This window comes from Gopherus flavomarginatus, chromosome 1 (assembly GCF_025201925.1).
Source record: "Gopherus flavomarginatus isolate rGopFla2 chromosome 1, rGopFla2.mat.asm, whole genome shotgun sequence".
Lineage (NCBI taxonomy): Eukaryota > Metazoa > Chordata > Testudines > Testudinidae > Gopherus > Gopherus flavomarginatus.
This window is the reverse complement of record NC_066617.1, coordinates 87476117-87492148: the sequence shown is the minus strand read 5'-3', so window position 1 is coordinate 87492148 and position 16032 is coordinate 87476117. Positions and strand designations below refer to the sequence as shown.

Genomic DNA, 16032 nt, shown 5'->3' with positions numbered 1-16032 from the left:
AGTACAAACTAAGGTCTAAGATGTAGACCAGTGGTCCCCAAACCTTTCACATTGGGCCGCTCCTTACCCGTCCATGCCCAGGAGACATGGCTGGGGCTGAGTCGTGGCTCCCGGGAGAAGGAGGGCACAGATAGTGATAAGGGAGTCAAGGCTCGGGCCAGAGCTGCACCTGGGCTGGGAGCCAGGGGCCGAGGCCAGGGCCAGGGCTGGAGCTGGGAGTGGGGCCACGGCTCGGAGCAGAGCCTTGGCCAAGCAGTAGTTGGGGCTGGCAGCAGGAGCCGCATGCGGAGTTGCGGCCAGGCCAGGGACCGAGACTGAGGGCAGAACCAGGGGCAGAGTCTCAGCCAGCAGCCGGGACCACAGCTGGGGGTGGGGCCAGAGCAGAGCTGGGGGCAGAGCATGGCTGGGTAGTCCCACCATGGCCCCCCAAATGTTCCACCACACCCCTTTACGGGGGTGCGCCCCACAGTTTGGGGACCACTAATGTAGACCGATCTTATGCTTTCTTCTCTCAGAAGATGGAGAGTGGCCCCTACTCTGCTTCATGGCAGAGGTTCAGCCCCCTAAATCCATGGGTACTCGCAGAGGCAAAAATTATCTGGGTAGAGGCTCCATGCTTCCACACTGCCACCCAAATCCCAATACTCCCTGCAGCCCCTTGACACTACAGCTCTTGTGTGAGTAAAGCTGTAAGGGACTTTGCTCCTTGGACCTCTGCTTCCCAGGACTACCCTTCAAGGGGGAGTTTCCACAGCATGAAAAGGAACCTACACAAGTTATTGCTGACTCTGTCTCCAGTACCAGGAGTTGCTTTGCCCTGGGGCTTTTGGGATTGATGAGAGGATGCTTGTGAGTTGCTATTCCTCTTCCATATCTCACCCAACCCAAATCCACAAGTTTCTACGCCTCTCCTCTCACAAAAGTAAAAGGAGTAGGGGATCCAAAGATATTTTAATATTTATACTAATCAACAAACTAACATCAGTACAAAATTTGCCCTGAATTTATTTCTTATTTCCAAAAACGAGGCTAAGCAACAGAGACGTGTTCATGGTCTCCACTGAGCTACAGAAACATGAAAGCCTTCAGTTTTATTTAATTATCAAATATTGATCTCCAGCACCCTGGAAACAAACAGGAGAAAGTTTTTCATAGTGTATTCTACTCTACTCCAGCTGTCTGTTTAATAAAAACAAAAAGAGTCATCTTTTGCAGTGTAGACAGGAAATGCACTGTTAACAGAACTCTGGGGAAAAAAAATCTAAAATAAAAGAGAGTTGCCTCCCAGGTTTGACGGTGAGATAGGAAGCCTTTCATTTCTAAGTTTTTGATTCAAAACAGGCAAAGGTCAACTGCTCAGCACCCTTAATAAAATGAGTCTGGTCTTGGTTCCTAATGGACAGATAACCAAACAACACAGAAAAGTGGTTTTTTTTTTAAAACAACCAGAGAAATCTAATAATATTTGATCTCCACTGGTAAACACAGACTAACTAAATGTGGTACAAACAATAAATTAAGGACTATAGGTATTATTTAATTAGTGAAATATATTTGTGGATTTTAAACAGGACATATAAGCTCATCTGGATGTTATTTTGTTCTCTGTGTCAGGGCTGTCCGGGGGGGGGACGGATGCGGGGGGGGGAAGTGGGGCAATTTGCCCCAGGCCCTGCGAGCCCTGGCCCAGCGGCGGTCCGGGTCTTCGGCAGCATTTCAGCGGTGGGGGGCCCTTCAGTGCTGCCAAAGACGCGGAGTGACTGAAGGGCCCCCCATCACCACCGAAATGCTGCCGAAGACCCGGACCACCGCTAGGTGAGTACAAGCGCCACAGCTCCCCTGCTTTGTCCCAGTCCCCCAGAATCCTCTGGGCAGCCCTGCTCTGTGTTCCTCTGTCACCAAGGGATTGTAAACCAATAATTGTGCATTTGAATGTTTAGAAAGTGAAAGTAACAATACTGAAGTTCTTTAAAATGCAAACAAAATAGAATATAGGGCTAACCGGATGATGATGTTAATTTACAATATAATGTATAAAATAGAACACAGGAAACATTTACTCATTAAAACACATTGATTAGGAACAAATCCCACATTCCACTAACCTTCAGTAACTGTCCATCTTTTGTTCCCAGAAACAAAACTGTCTTGTTCAAAACTATAGTAGCATAAACAGCTGATAAATCAGAGTGAATCAAGGTGGGTGACTTTTTGACCGGTGATAACAGTTTTTGCTGAAAATCAGACAAGAGAAGAACATGTGACAAAATTATTCAACAATACTCTAAAATGCCCTCCCCTTATGAGCCACAATTTTTGGAGGTATTTCTATTCTCAACAGGGTGTCAACACAACATACTCTTGGAAATGCACAGAGAGATGTGTCCTTTTGTCAATCTGGCCTGTTTAGCCATTGATTTCAATGGGACAAAGATTTGACTTAAAATCAAGTACCCAATGAATATGTAAGTTTATCATAGATTAGCTTTTTTTAATGCAAATATAAATACTAAATTATTACAGTCATTTGTTCCTTGATACACTGTGGATATCTATCCAGATACGAAGCCTGTTATTGGTACTACTTCTCTGGCCAATTGTCTGCATGTCCACCCCTGCTGTAGCATACTGCAAAGCCGCTCTGCTGTTTTAAAGTCTATAATGTCCATGGAACCCTGCTTTAGACCTGAAACATATGTTCACTAGCCTCGGCTCTTTTAATGAATGCAGTTACCCAGGATACAACAGGTATAAATTCAAACAAATAGGTATTGTTGTTTTTTCTCTTGCCAGAAAATGAAGTGCTTCACCCTTCCTTTTTTGGTTTCCTGCTTTGCAGTAAAGGAAGCTGAATCTTATATAACATATTGCTATACCATAAGAACTAGAAAGTGCCACACAATTTGTGACATTGTAGGCATTAAATACAGTTTATTCCCTTGCTTTCCTCTTCATCATAACTCTGTTACGCATACAACTAAAGTTTCTGTATTTAATTTAGATCCAGTAACAGTCTTCATGATAAAAATATAACTAAATACTATAACAAAAATTTAAAAAACTCTGTGAAGATGTAACTATGATATGATATTATTAAAGACATATTTTAATAACAAATTAATTACTTTATTAACAGGCTGGGTCAAAATACTAGTGTAAGATTTACACTACAGAGACAAAAAATAGTGTTTGACCCACTATGTCTAAACAAAACATATCTGTGGAAATTTCAGTTCCAAACATCACCCACAATTCTTCATTGAAGCTGAGTTGTAAAACTATATTAATTTATGGAAATGCCTGGGCAACTGCAGCATAAGAAAATGTAGGGCAATATCACTTTAGAAAATTATTTTTATATCATACAAAAATGTACAATTTATTATTAATCATATTATAGGGCCGTCCAGAGACCCCAACCAAGATGGGGGCTCCATTGTGTTACATGTTTTAGAAACACAGAGTCAGAGACATTCTCTGCCCAAAATGGCTTACAATCTAAAACAGCAAACCTGGACTCTGTTCCTCACAGGCAGATTCCTACACCTGTATGGAGCTTCATCAAAGTCAGGAACCTAACTAGCTCCCTTGGAAGGTCTGGTCATAAACAGACAAAGGATGGGAGATGCGAAGCATTATCCTCCTCATTTTACAACTGGGGATTTTAGAAGAATGACATGACTTCCCACATTCACAGTGTGAACCTGTGACAGAGCATGCCAAGTCCAAGTCCAGTGACAAGGCCCTCCTCCGATGGAGAGAGAATATTTTTCTACAATGTAAATCCACTCTCAATTAAAATATTTTCCTGTAACTTAAATTAGTTACTTTCAATTAGTTTGTAGAAAGCATATTTGAAAAAAAAACTTGATTAACTTTGATATTAAAAAAATATTTTTTTCAAGGGGTTGGAAAACACAGAGAGATTGTGATGCATCAGTACAGAAATGTAAAGTACTCAGTTTAGGCATGAGACTTCTGTACAATGGTGCTCTGTTTTAAACAAGGATATCATATGATTGCAAGCATTTTAAGAAAAAAAGTTAATTGACTTTTCATTTTTTTAGCAGATCATAGGAAGACAAACTTGAACAATTAGCCCTTACACTGAATTTTAGTTAAGGCTGAGGAGCAAGGAGGTCACCAACTGTTCCAAGATTGGATTTATGGGAACATTACGATTTTTTCAGGGAATGTTGTGCAGGAGTCAGGGGTGAAAGTAAGGTGGTACGGGCTGATATGGTGTACCGGTAAAAAGTGGCTGCCGATACCAGCCCATACCACTGACTTTAAAGCGCTGCCATGGCAGCACGTTAATGTCGCTGCCCCTTTTGTGGCCCCTGGGGCCACGATTTAAAAGGGCCTGGGTCTCCGGTCGCTGCTGCTGCGGCCGGAGACCCAGGTCCTTTAAATCACCACTGGAGCCCCATGTTGCACAGATCAGGCAGCGCAGATGGGCTGGCTAGGGTATGTTGACCCCCAGCCCCAACCCTTCCACTCAAGGCCCCATCCCTTCCGGGGCGGCAGGGGGCAGAGCTGACCCCGTGCTGGTAAGAGCTGAATTTTACTTTCACCCCTGGCAGGAGTGAAAGGAAGACAAGCACCCAAGGTGTCTTGCAGAAGCTGCACAGTTAGATCCTGGAAGGAAGGAGGAACTACCTAGACACCGAAACACTATAGTGACTGAGTTTTATTTTAACTTATATACTAGTAGATGAGTGGTGCCATTCTTTAGCATCCTCTCTTTCTGACTGAAGAAGCAACCCTAACAAGTTTGAGAAAACATTACCCCAATTCTCCTTGCTAGATGGAGGGGCACTATAATATTAAGCTTACATGGATGGTGAAAGGTTTGGTGGGCCATCAAAACAAAAAAAATTGCCGTCACTCTTTTATAGCCTATTTCCTATCTTGTCCCCTCCCTTTGAGGTGCAGCTGCTGTTCCTTTCATCCTTCTCATCCTTTATTCACATGGATTTAGTTTTTTAACCAGCCCTTTTACTTATTCCACTGTGACTAAATGGGTTACAGCAGTGCAGGGTCTTCCCAGGCTTTTCCTTTCATAAGTAAAACCAATCTTGATTCAGCCCTAAAAATGTATTTACAGTTGGAGCTTCCTCTATGCTTCATTGGTCATACTTCTCCTCCCTTCCATGTTCCTATATTCCAGAACACTTCTGTGACATAGGGTCAGAAAGGGATACACAATTAGTAGGCTAATTGACTCAGATTCAACTTTTAGAGACATATTAGTAGATAATGATTGTGTTTGAGGTTGACAGTGTAACCAAATGGTTCCTGTCTATCGCTGTATTCTGTTAATTCAAAGATCAAAAGGAGATGTTAATATTTAGGTAAACTGTGAATGTTGTAATATCATTGACTTTATTTCTCTTTGAAGTTTGTGGAAACTATCTGTAAATGGAAGGAGATGGGCAATTGCTTTTTATTAATCCATGCAGCTAATCACTGGTGGTTCTTAGGACATAGGCGGTTACATCAAAGACACTATTGTTCACCCAAGGACTGCACACTGTCAAGAGGCTACTAGATAACTCTAAAAAGAACCCTAGGGCCCTGGTCCTATCATCTCAGATCTGCTTAAGCTTCATCAGGAGAAGTTTGAGTTGCAAGACTGAGGTCCCCAGCTCCAAACTGGGTCACACTGACATTGGACTATAACTTATAGAACTAATTCTGAAAGAACTTTTTACAACTCTGAAGCTCGCCATCTCTACTATGAACTGACCGTAGAACTTTATTCATATCTGTATGTATAATGATCTTTTAACCCATACTCACTCTCTTTTCTTTTTTAATACATTTTAGTTTAGTTAATAAAAATTGGCATTAAGTTTGTATTTGGGTAAGATCTGAAATATTCATTGACCTGATAGCACTTTTTATATACGATGAAAAAGGTTTTCACTAATCCTCATCATATTTGACTAGGCTGTCTGGGTAGGAGCTCAAAGGTGGATTGTTTTAAGGGAACTGTATTTCTGGCTTCTGGGTAATAACCAGTAAGGTATTGCAGAAGCTTTTCTGTTGCTGGCTCGGTGAATCTAAGTATTAGAATAACCACCAATTTTGGGGATTGTTTGCCCCATTCTTTGCAGTTTGCCCTAACTGAGCAATCTCAATGTGGCCACCCGGGGCCTTGGCACAACTTCCAAGATCCATAAGAACACAAGAAATGTACCCAGAAAAGACCATTCTGTCCAACATGGTTGCTCTCTCCAGTTCTTGAAAGTCCACTTTTCTGCTTTATTCTCCACTCCTCAATCTCCTTCATTTTCACAAACAAACCCAGATGTTTCCTGGATTAATTTAGACTGTGTTACAACCACCTCATCTTGTAATGTATCCTGTTTATGACCCTTTGCATGAAATTACTTATACATGTTCTATAATTTACATCTAGATTTCTTCCACTTTGAGTACAGCTGCGACTGCTAAATTCATGCCTCTCTGTTCTGTCTTGATTTTATTTAAATGTTTTAGAGTGCAAGCTCCTTGGGGAAAGCACTGTGTTTTCCTGTCTGTACAGCTCCAAACTTACTGCAGCTGCTCAGTAAGTAAAGATACAAAGCCAGATCCTTAGCCGGTGTAAATGGACACAGCTCTACTAACTTCACTGGAATTGCACCTATTTACACCAACTGAGGACCTGGCCCATAACTCTTCATTCCTTTTTGGCCCCGCAAAATAGGCCCTATTTTAGTTTTGCAATACATCAAGCAGGTAGCGAGTAGACTCTCGCTTTTATATGTTCACTCCCTTGCAATGATTACTTAGCAACTGCTTTCCACCTAGAACAGTCACAGATAAATCTCAGAACAGAGTTTCTTGCCTAAGCTAAATTGATTCTGAACATTCATCTAGATTAAGCCACTCTCCCTATTTACAGAGTCATGTATAATATTCCAGTAGTTCCCACAGGGCAGGCCCAAAGCCCACTGAAAGGAAAGACTCTCATTGACTTCAAAGGGCATTGGAACAAGTATTCCTCATGTATTTTAGCCATGGAGCTTCCATTGCAGAATTGTAGGCATCCAAAAATGCTCACTGGTAGGCAGCCAAATTTCTGAAAACAAATTCAGATTGAATTTAGTGATTTCTCAATGGGAAAAGCAGTCATTAATTTGAGAAAAAATTGTGCTCATCTGCACGTAATTTCTATTGCAGGGTCCATTAAGACATATATTTCAGCTCTATTTATAATTTGATATACCCAAAATTAAGGCAAGAGAAATTTGGATCAGAGAAAAGCAAGGAGAAGAAAAAAAATTACAAAACTATAAAATTCTGTTTGAGGTATCGTTCTGTCCCCTTGCTCCCCTCAATGCTAACTATGGGTCATGAGTTGCTGGGAATTCCACATCAGATAGCTATAAATTGTGTATATATTCTATATTGCAATAAATGTAGCAACCTAAGACAAAATGCCATGTGCAAACCCCACTGTATGAAATCATAGCATAATTGGTCCAGTCTCATAAGCAAAAATGCAACATATGGCCAATGAGCATTGGAGTATTACATGTTTTGAAATAAAGCTGGTGGAGACAGATTTTAAACGTACTTGTCTGGAATGCTACACTTAAATCCATTGCTAAAACAAAAGCACAAGTTCTTTTTGACCTCAGTAGCAATATTGTATCAAATCACACCCACACACGCACTCCCTCTGGTTTCAATCCAGTAAAGCATTAAAACTTATGCTTAATTTTAAACACGAATAGCTCATTTCAAATCAACAGGATTATTGGTGCATTTAAAGTTAAGCACATGCTTAAGTGCTTTGCTAAATCAGGGCCAGAGTGCTCAGTACCTTTCAGGATGAAGTTTCTAGTGGAATCTCCAAACCATTGTCCCATGAAATGCAGGAATACAGATGTTCCAGTATGCATATACCCCTAGCAATACAGACCCTCTGCATGTCACTCAGAACCACAATGCAGAGGCAACATTCAGGAAGTGCAAGCAGCAACATGAATGTGAACAAGGAGGAGATTCCCACACAAATCAGTCAGAAAAACAGTGCTGTCACAAAGCTGTGGCATGTCACCATACGCTCTTGCTGAGCGCTGCACTCCCAATACCAAAATGTAGTATCCTGAACCACAGCAGAGAGCCAACATGATGGATCTATGTACATTGGCCTGGACCATACCACACATCACTGATTTAGAACATGGTCAAGAGGACCGGGATTTGCAATATTTTTTTAAAAGGGCATTTTTTAAGGGAGGCTGGCAAAAGGCAGGGTTATGTTCAGATGAGTTCATCAGCCACAAGAGTTGCTCAGAGCTCCAATTCTTCCAGGCAGTGGTAATAGGCCTGGACCCTATCTTTAAAAGATCTGGAATGTAAAGCATACACATCGCCAACTACCTGCTGCATTTCTACACATTTTTTAAGATGCACAGTTGATGTTCTGGGATACATGGTGCTTCTTTGTGCCCAAAAGCTCTATCGATTTCTATAGGGTTTTTTTTTTTAAGTTTTGCATATTGAATGACAAGTTGTGCATTATTTTTCGGAAGATTCCAAAGCCATGCACACTTTTGACTTGAAGGGGCATCACATTATACAAGTGAACCACCTTGCACTTTTTTGAGGGAAGATGACAGAAGAATGCGAGTAGAAATATCTGGAAGATGAAGCATGCATGCATGAAGTGAGCACATGTGTTATGTTTACCTATCCTAGCCTTTCATGCTTGTAAAATGACTTTTTAAAATGGAATTGATTTTGTTTCTGTGTCTTTCCTGCAAATGTGTATAATGAACATGAATTATCATTAGGGATGTTAATTAATCGCAGTTAACTCACACAATTAACTCAAAAAAATTAATCCCGATTAAAAAAATTATTTGCAATTAATGGCAGTTTTAACTGCACTGTTAAACAATAGAATACCAATTGAATTTTATTAAATATTTTTTGGATATTTTTATACATTTTCAAATATATTGATTTAAGTTACAACATAGAGTACAAAGTGTACAGTGCTCACTTTGTATTTTTTTATTACAAATATTTGCAGTGAAAAAATGATAAACCAAAGAAATAGTATTTTTCAATTCACCTCATACAAGTACTGTAGCGCAATCTCTTTGTCATGAAAGTGAAACTTACAAATGTAGATTTTTTTGTTATATAACTTCACTCAAAAACAAAACAATGAAAAACTTCAGAGCCTACAAGTCCACTTAGTCCTACTTTTTGTTCAGCCAATTGCTAAGACAAACAAGTTTGTTTACATTTACAGGAGATAATGTTGCCCTCTTCTTATTAACAATGTCACCACAAGGTGAGAGCAGGCATTTGCATGGAACTTCTGTAGCCAGCACTGCAAGGTATTTATGTGCCAGCTATACTAAATATTCGTATGCCCCTTCATGCTTTGGCCATCATTCCAGAGGACATGTTTCCATGCTGATAACGCTCACTAAAAAAAAATGTGTTAATTAAATTTGTGACTGAACTCCTTGGGGGAGAACTGTATGACCCCTGCTCTGTTTTACCCACATTCTGCCATATATTTCATGTTATGGCAGTCTCAGGTGATGACCCAGCACATGCTGTTCATTTTAAGAACACTTTCACTGCAGATTTCACAAAACACAAAGAAGATACCAATGTGAGATTTCTAAAGATAGCTACAGCACTTGACCCAAGGTTTAAGAATCTGAAGTGCCTTCCAAAATCTGAGAGGGACAAGGTGTAGAGCATGCTTTCGGAAGTCTTAAAAGAGCAACACTCCAATGCAGAAACTACAGAACCCAAACCACCAAAAAAGAAAATCACCCTTATGCTCGAGGTATCTGAAAACAGAAGGTGAAATCCTGGCTCCATAGAAATCAATGGGAGTTTTGCCACTGATTTCAATACAGCCAGGATTTCACCCACCTAATCTTATGATTCCACTTGGAAGGGGACAGATTTTTAATCTTATTTGATGTGACTAGCTATTTTTATATTGCAGCTTTTATTTGAAAAGATCTCAAGAGTGTTTCAGGGAAGAAACCTCTTCTCATGCAGTTTCCCAAGTATTCCATCCATTACTGGACAAGGCTGTCCTAATTGAGAAGGGGCAGGGGGTTAAACTGCAGAATGCTTGGGTCTGCCAGAAACCAGAGCACTCTTTACAGATTATGTTCTTGTCTTTTTTGTTGTTGTTTCTTTTGCCTGTTCTCACTTTCAGGTGACACTGTAACTAAGAAGCCAGCAGCAGAATCTCCTGACATGTAAACAAACTTGTTTGTCTTAGCTATTGGCAGAACAAGAAGTAGGACTGATTGGACTTGTAGGCTCTGAAGTTTTACACTGTTTTGTTTTTGAGTGCAGTTACGTAACCAAAAATAAATAAATCTGCATTTGTAAGTTATACTTTCAAGATAAAGAGATTGCACTTCAGGACTTGTATGAGGTGAACTGAAAAATACTATTTCTTCTATCATTTTACAGTGCATATTTGTAATAAAAATAATAATATAAAGTGAACACTGAGCACTTTGTATTCTGTGCTGTAATTGAAATCAATATTGAAAATATAGAAAAACATCCAAAATATTGAATACATTTTAATTGGTATTCTATTGTTATAAGCATCATTAATCGATTAATGTTTCTGAGTTAAGTGTGTGGGTTAACTGTGATTGACAGCCCTAATATTTAGTATTCATTATTGTTATTATTTATACAGCCCCCGAGATGTGCATGGTGCACTAGGCGGTCGGGTGGAGGAAGCATGTCTAGATGGCAACAGGATGTAGGAGGATTTGAAGCAAGGTCTCCCAAACTGCAATCCTGGGTCTAACCCTCATTTGAGATGTAACCGTAAACATGTCTGTCTTCCCACATCTGTAGAGGGGAATGAGTCTATCTACCAGCCAGCACACATGGCTTTTAAAATATAAAGCTCTCTCTATGCCTTCTGGGGAGCCAGGTCCCTGGGTGCCGGCTCCGGACCAGAATTCCCCTGAAGCTCAGGGGCTCTCAGACGGGGATTTTGACTGGGGCCAGCCGATCTATTTCTCCGCGGGCAACAAGCTTAACCGAAGTGAAGGGGAGACTCACGCAATGGCGATTTTTATTGATTTCGTCTAACAAGCTGCAACTGTATGTCTCCTTCCACTGCCCGGCCACCTGCTTCATGTCCCGCGTGTCGAAGATGCAGAGCGCGGTGGAGTCCCAGCGCCGCTCGCCCGGCCCGGCGCTGAAGACCCCGGCCCACAAGCCCGCCTGCTCCAGGAGGCTGGAGGAGAGGAGGGTGCTGCGCGCGCCGCAGTCCAGGCGCAGCTCGCCGACGAGACTGGGGATGGCCACCGTGGACTTCAGCACGGCCACGCTGGGCAGCTCCGCCGCCGGGAGGCCCGCCGGGGTTAAGGGGTAGTAGGGGAAGAAGAGGTGCTCGCCCCACAGGAAGGCGTCCACGAAGTGCAGCGGGTTCTCTCCGGCGCGCTTCAGCGTCGCTGAATCCCCCTTGGTCAGGCGCAGGTCCCACAGGTTGCGCATGGTGAGCACCGTGTCAGCGTCCGAGGCCGAGGGAGCGCACTCAGGAGGTTTCTCGGTCAGCCAGTAAGTGGTGGCCAGCGCCAGCAAGCGGGGGCCCCGCTGCGGCGCGAAGAGCACCCCGGTGGTGGAGCCCTGCGGCAGGCAGCTCACCACCTCGCTCTCGTTCAACAGCGCCGTCAGGTTGCCCAGGAGCCGCACCTGGCAGCTGCCGCCGTGCAGGGTCCAGCCGGTGAGCAGGCGGCCGCCCTCTAGGTCGGGCAGCAGTAGCTTGTTGTGGGTGCCCGCCGGCTGCGCGCAGTCCTGCGCCCCCGCGTGCGCCAGGTGCAGCCGCGCGGAGGGCGGCCGGGCCAGGGACGGGTGCAGTTTGTAGAGGCAGTTGCCGCCCGCCAGCAGGAGGCTGTCCCCGCTCGCCGCGATGTTGTCGATGCGCACGGGCAGGGTGAATCGCGGCTGGCACACGACGACCCCGGCCCCAACCAGGGCGATCAGCAGCGCCCAGGGCAGCGGGGGCGCGGCGGAGCCGGGGCGCTGCGGATCCTTCCTCCTGCACGGCCCCATGGGCACGGCCAATCCTCGATCGGCTCCGCGGCTGCTCTAGCTGCCTGGCGGCGGGAGGTGCCCCATGCTGTGCTGCGGGGCGGGAGAGGCGCTGTGCTGTTCAGCCCCGGCTTCCTCCGTCTGGCTGCGGCGATGGGAAGTTCCTCTCCGGGAGGCTGGGCTGGGCTGGGCTCCTGGGTGGGGGTTTGGGCCTTATACTTGCTCTTGCACTTTGCTGTTGCGCAAGTTTCCTTCCCCAGCCACCCCACGCCCTGTGCCCTCCAGGATCCAGCGGGCTGAGGCCGCAACGCCATCTGCCCAGCTTTGTTCCTGGGTACGCCGCAAAACCAGCGCTGGGCTCCTGCTGTCAATGAAACATCGGACAGCCTCTCAGCCTAGATGGGCACAAAGCGCCCCTGTGCAACATGCAGCCTTTGGCAGGGTTCTTGCAGGTGCCAGGAGAGCATGTCTGGGGCCCCCTTAGACTAAGGTGACCAGATAGCAAGGGTGGAAAATGGGGAGTTTGGGGCGGGAGGTGGAGGGAAAGGGGGTATAGTTGCATATATAAAACAAAGAGACTAGTATCAGAATGGTCTTGACAATATAGGGACACCTGGTCACCCTAATTTGGACTGCCAGGCTGACACAGGTTTTAAACCTCTGGGGGGGAGGGGAAATATTGGAACAAGGAGCCCCCCACGCAGTTGATTTTCCAGCATAGATGGGACTGTAGCCCTGGCCAGTACAGAGTGTGACTTTAATCATCTCATCTTTATTATAGAGATCCATCGGGGATCTCACAACACATTTTTTGGTGGCCTCAGAGTGCAACAACCAACTTTTGCTGGCAATGGCTTTGACATTTTTTCTTAAAATACTTAATTAACTTTAGGAAAAACAAATCAATATGCACATATACATATCCAGTGTAATTTCTTTATATAAGGATTTTATTTGTGCAGACTCAATAATAAAAATAATGTATAGTTGTCTATTCTTTACTGAACCTACACAGAATAGAAACAAATAATGTGTTTTTCATGTTCTTGTCCCTTTTTGTTGTTGTTTCTTTTGCTTTTTTGGCTGGTTGTTCTTTTTAGACTTGCTAGCTAGTAAGTCTGCTGCTGTGAAAAGTGATACCATTCTATGCATTCGAAGAAGTGAGCTGTAGCCCACGAAAGCTTATGCTGAAATAAATTTGTTAGTCTCTAAGGTGCCACAAATACTCCTGTTCTTTTTGCTGTATATTAATATCACTTTTCACAGCCTCCCAGCTAGTTGCTAAGTCTGCTGTGAAAAGTGATATCAACATACAAATATAACTTTTCACAGCAGACTTACTCAGTCACGGCAAATCTGGGGATAAATTAAGCCCTGGATGGGGAAGTGAGCAAGGAGGCAGCAGGGGCCAGGGACCATGGGGGGAATTAATAGGGGGCCAGGGGAGGGGCTGGGTGGGGGCTGAAGGAGGCAGTGGGGCCCAGGGGCAATGGGCTGGGTGGGTGAAGGGCCAGAGGGTGCAATGGGGGCCAGCACCCACTGCTGCACAGCCAGAGCCCAACCCAAAGCCCTTTGGCTGCAGCCTGAGGCCCAGCGGCTGGCGAAGGCAGCGGGGGGCAAGGGCAATAGGGAAGGAGTGGTGAGCCTGGGGCCCAGCAGTCAGGGGACAGAGCATGCCTGCCACTGCACAGATAAAGCCTGAGGCTGGAGAAGGCAGCAGTAGCCGGGGCAATGTGGGAGAGGGGCAGGGTGATGAGCCTGGAGCCAGAAGATGGGGCCCGTGGCCAAAGCCCGAAGCTCTGCAACTGGAGTCTGCCACCCACTAACCCTGAAGTCTGACCCCACCCCAGGGAAGGTGGGAAATTCACTGGCTTGCCTGCTCCTCCAGTGTTTGTGTCTTCAGGAGGGGGCAAGGCCCAACCCCTGCTGGAGGTCCCAGGGCAGGGGCTGCTGCTTTGCCCCTGCACTCCAAACGCCACCCAGGAGGCTGTGGCTGTGGCTGTGGCTGGAGTGCATGAGGCCATGGTGGCCACATTTGAGAAGTGCTGCCCTGGTTGGCTTCTGAGACCTAGATATTGGCTTCTTTCTTCTAAGCAAAGCCAGGCTAATTTGGGATTCTTGCTAACATTTATCTCAGTACAGGATGGCCTTCACACAATGTCATGAAATTAAAACAGTCAATTTTATACAAGCTTGTCCTGGGACCTGCAAAATCCACACACTTTGCTAATTTCAAGGAAGCATAAAACTGAGATCCTTCCCACTTGTAGTCATGATAGAGCAGTATTTTCATAACAGTAGGATAAATTAATCCAAGACTTCTGGATGAACCTTATCTAAATTCCCCTTGTTGATGTAGAATTACATTGAATATTGTGTTTTTTCACTTCCTTTCTTAAGCTGTTGTGTCATGTTGTAGTTAAACAGTTGCTGCAATTCACTCCTCAAAAGGTGGTTGCAGTGATTTTTATTTAGTCTGTTAATAACAATTGCAAAGCCTGTTGTGAGGTGTTTGGATTTGTCCATCTTTGGGTGGCAGTTATTTAATTTAGTGCCTCCTTCTGCGAGGTGCTGAGCACTTTGAACTCCCACTACCGTCATGGACACTCAGCACCTCACAGGACTGGATGCTCTTTGAAGCTTACTAGATCATTTCCGATAAGACTCAGCAAAAACAGAACTGTGTATTGCAGGCTCAGCAAATGGCAGATGTTCTGCTTTTGCTGAGTCCTAAGTAAAGATATAATTATGCAGAAAAAGAAACAATATTTTATCAACTTCTCCTGCCCTAGTGGGGCAGACTTTAATGTTGCTGGAGCAGTGTAAAGTAGCCTTAATGTAATAAGAATCCATCCCCAAATTTGCAAATAGAAGGTATAATGCAGATGTTAGCAGTTTGAATACATACATGCATAGAATCATAGAATATCAGGGTTGGAAGGGACCTCCAGAGGTCATCTAGTCCAACTCCCTGCTCAAAGCAGGACCAATCGCCAACTAAATCATCCCAGCCAGGGCTTTGTCAAGCCTGACCTTAAAAACCTGGAAGGAAGGAGATTCCACCACCTCCCTAGGTAACCCATTCCAGTGCTTCACCTACCTCCCAGTGAAAAAGTTTTTCCCAATATCCAACCTAAACCTCCCCCACTGCAGCTTGAGACCATTACTCCTTGTTCTGTCATCTGGTACCACTGAGAACAGTCTAGATCCACCCTCTTTGGAACTCCCTTTCAGGTAGTTGAAAGCAGCTATCAAATCCTCCCTCATTCTTTTCTTCTGCAGGCTAAACAATCCCAGTTCCCTCAGCCTCTCCTCATAAGTCATGTGCTTCAGCCTCCTAATCATTTTTGTTGCCCTCTGCTGGACTTTTTTCAATTTTTCCACATTCTTCATATAGCCTGGGGCCCAAAACTGAGGCTTCACCAATGTTGAGTAGAGGGGAATGATCACGTCCCTCGATCTGCTGGCAGTGCCCCTACTTATACAGCCCAAAATGCCATTAGCCTTCTTGGCAACAAGGTCACTTTGTTGACTCATATCCAGCTTCTTGTCCACTGTAATCCCTAGGTCCTTTTCTGCAGAAATAGCAAATGTACAGCAAATGTACATTTCCTTCCCCAAAATGTAGACTGCACCCTGCAGCAGTTATTGCTTAAGGCAATTTATTTTGCCCCGGATCTGAAGCAACATTTATCACTGGCACTTTTCCAGTTGCAGCAGTTAGAGTCCATGACATATCCTGTTCCCACATCCAGAACCTCCAACCTTTTATACTACTCCACAGTCAGTGACTTAAATGGTGTGTACAGGCCTTGTACAACACAGTGGAACAGAACTGCTACACTGTGTAGCTTTTTGTATATATATATATATATACTGTACTAGAAAAGCTAGGCAAAGCAGGCTACTTCTGGTGCTACACACTTTCTGAAGATGTGCTTTCCTGTACAAGACTGGGTTCTTAGTCAG

General features: G+C 44.2%; 1 protein-coding gene across 1 annotated transcript in view; it reads right to left on the bottom strand.

Annotated features, from left to right (window-relative positions):
• PLXNC1 (plexin C1) overlaps positions 1–13134 on the bottom strand; it is a 94958-nt gene extending 81824 nt beyond the window's left edge. Inside the window, exons 1-2 of the mRNA XM_050934170.1 lie at positions 11089–13134; positions 2106–2234 (exon numbers count right to left, since the gene is read on the bottom strand). Of these exons, the coding sequence (XP_050790127.1) occupies positions 2106–2234; positions 11089–12084 (1125 nt within the window). The 5' untranslated portion in view covers positions 12085–13134. The remainder of the gene's footprint in view (positions 1–2105; positions 2235–11088) is intronic.
• Positions 13135–16032: the final 2898 nt, after the last annotated feature.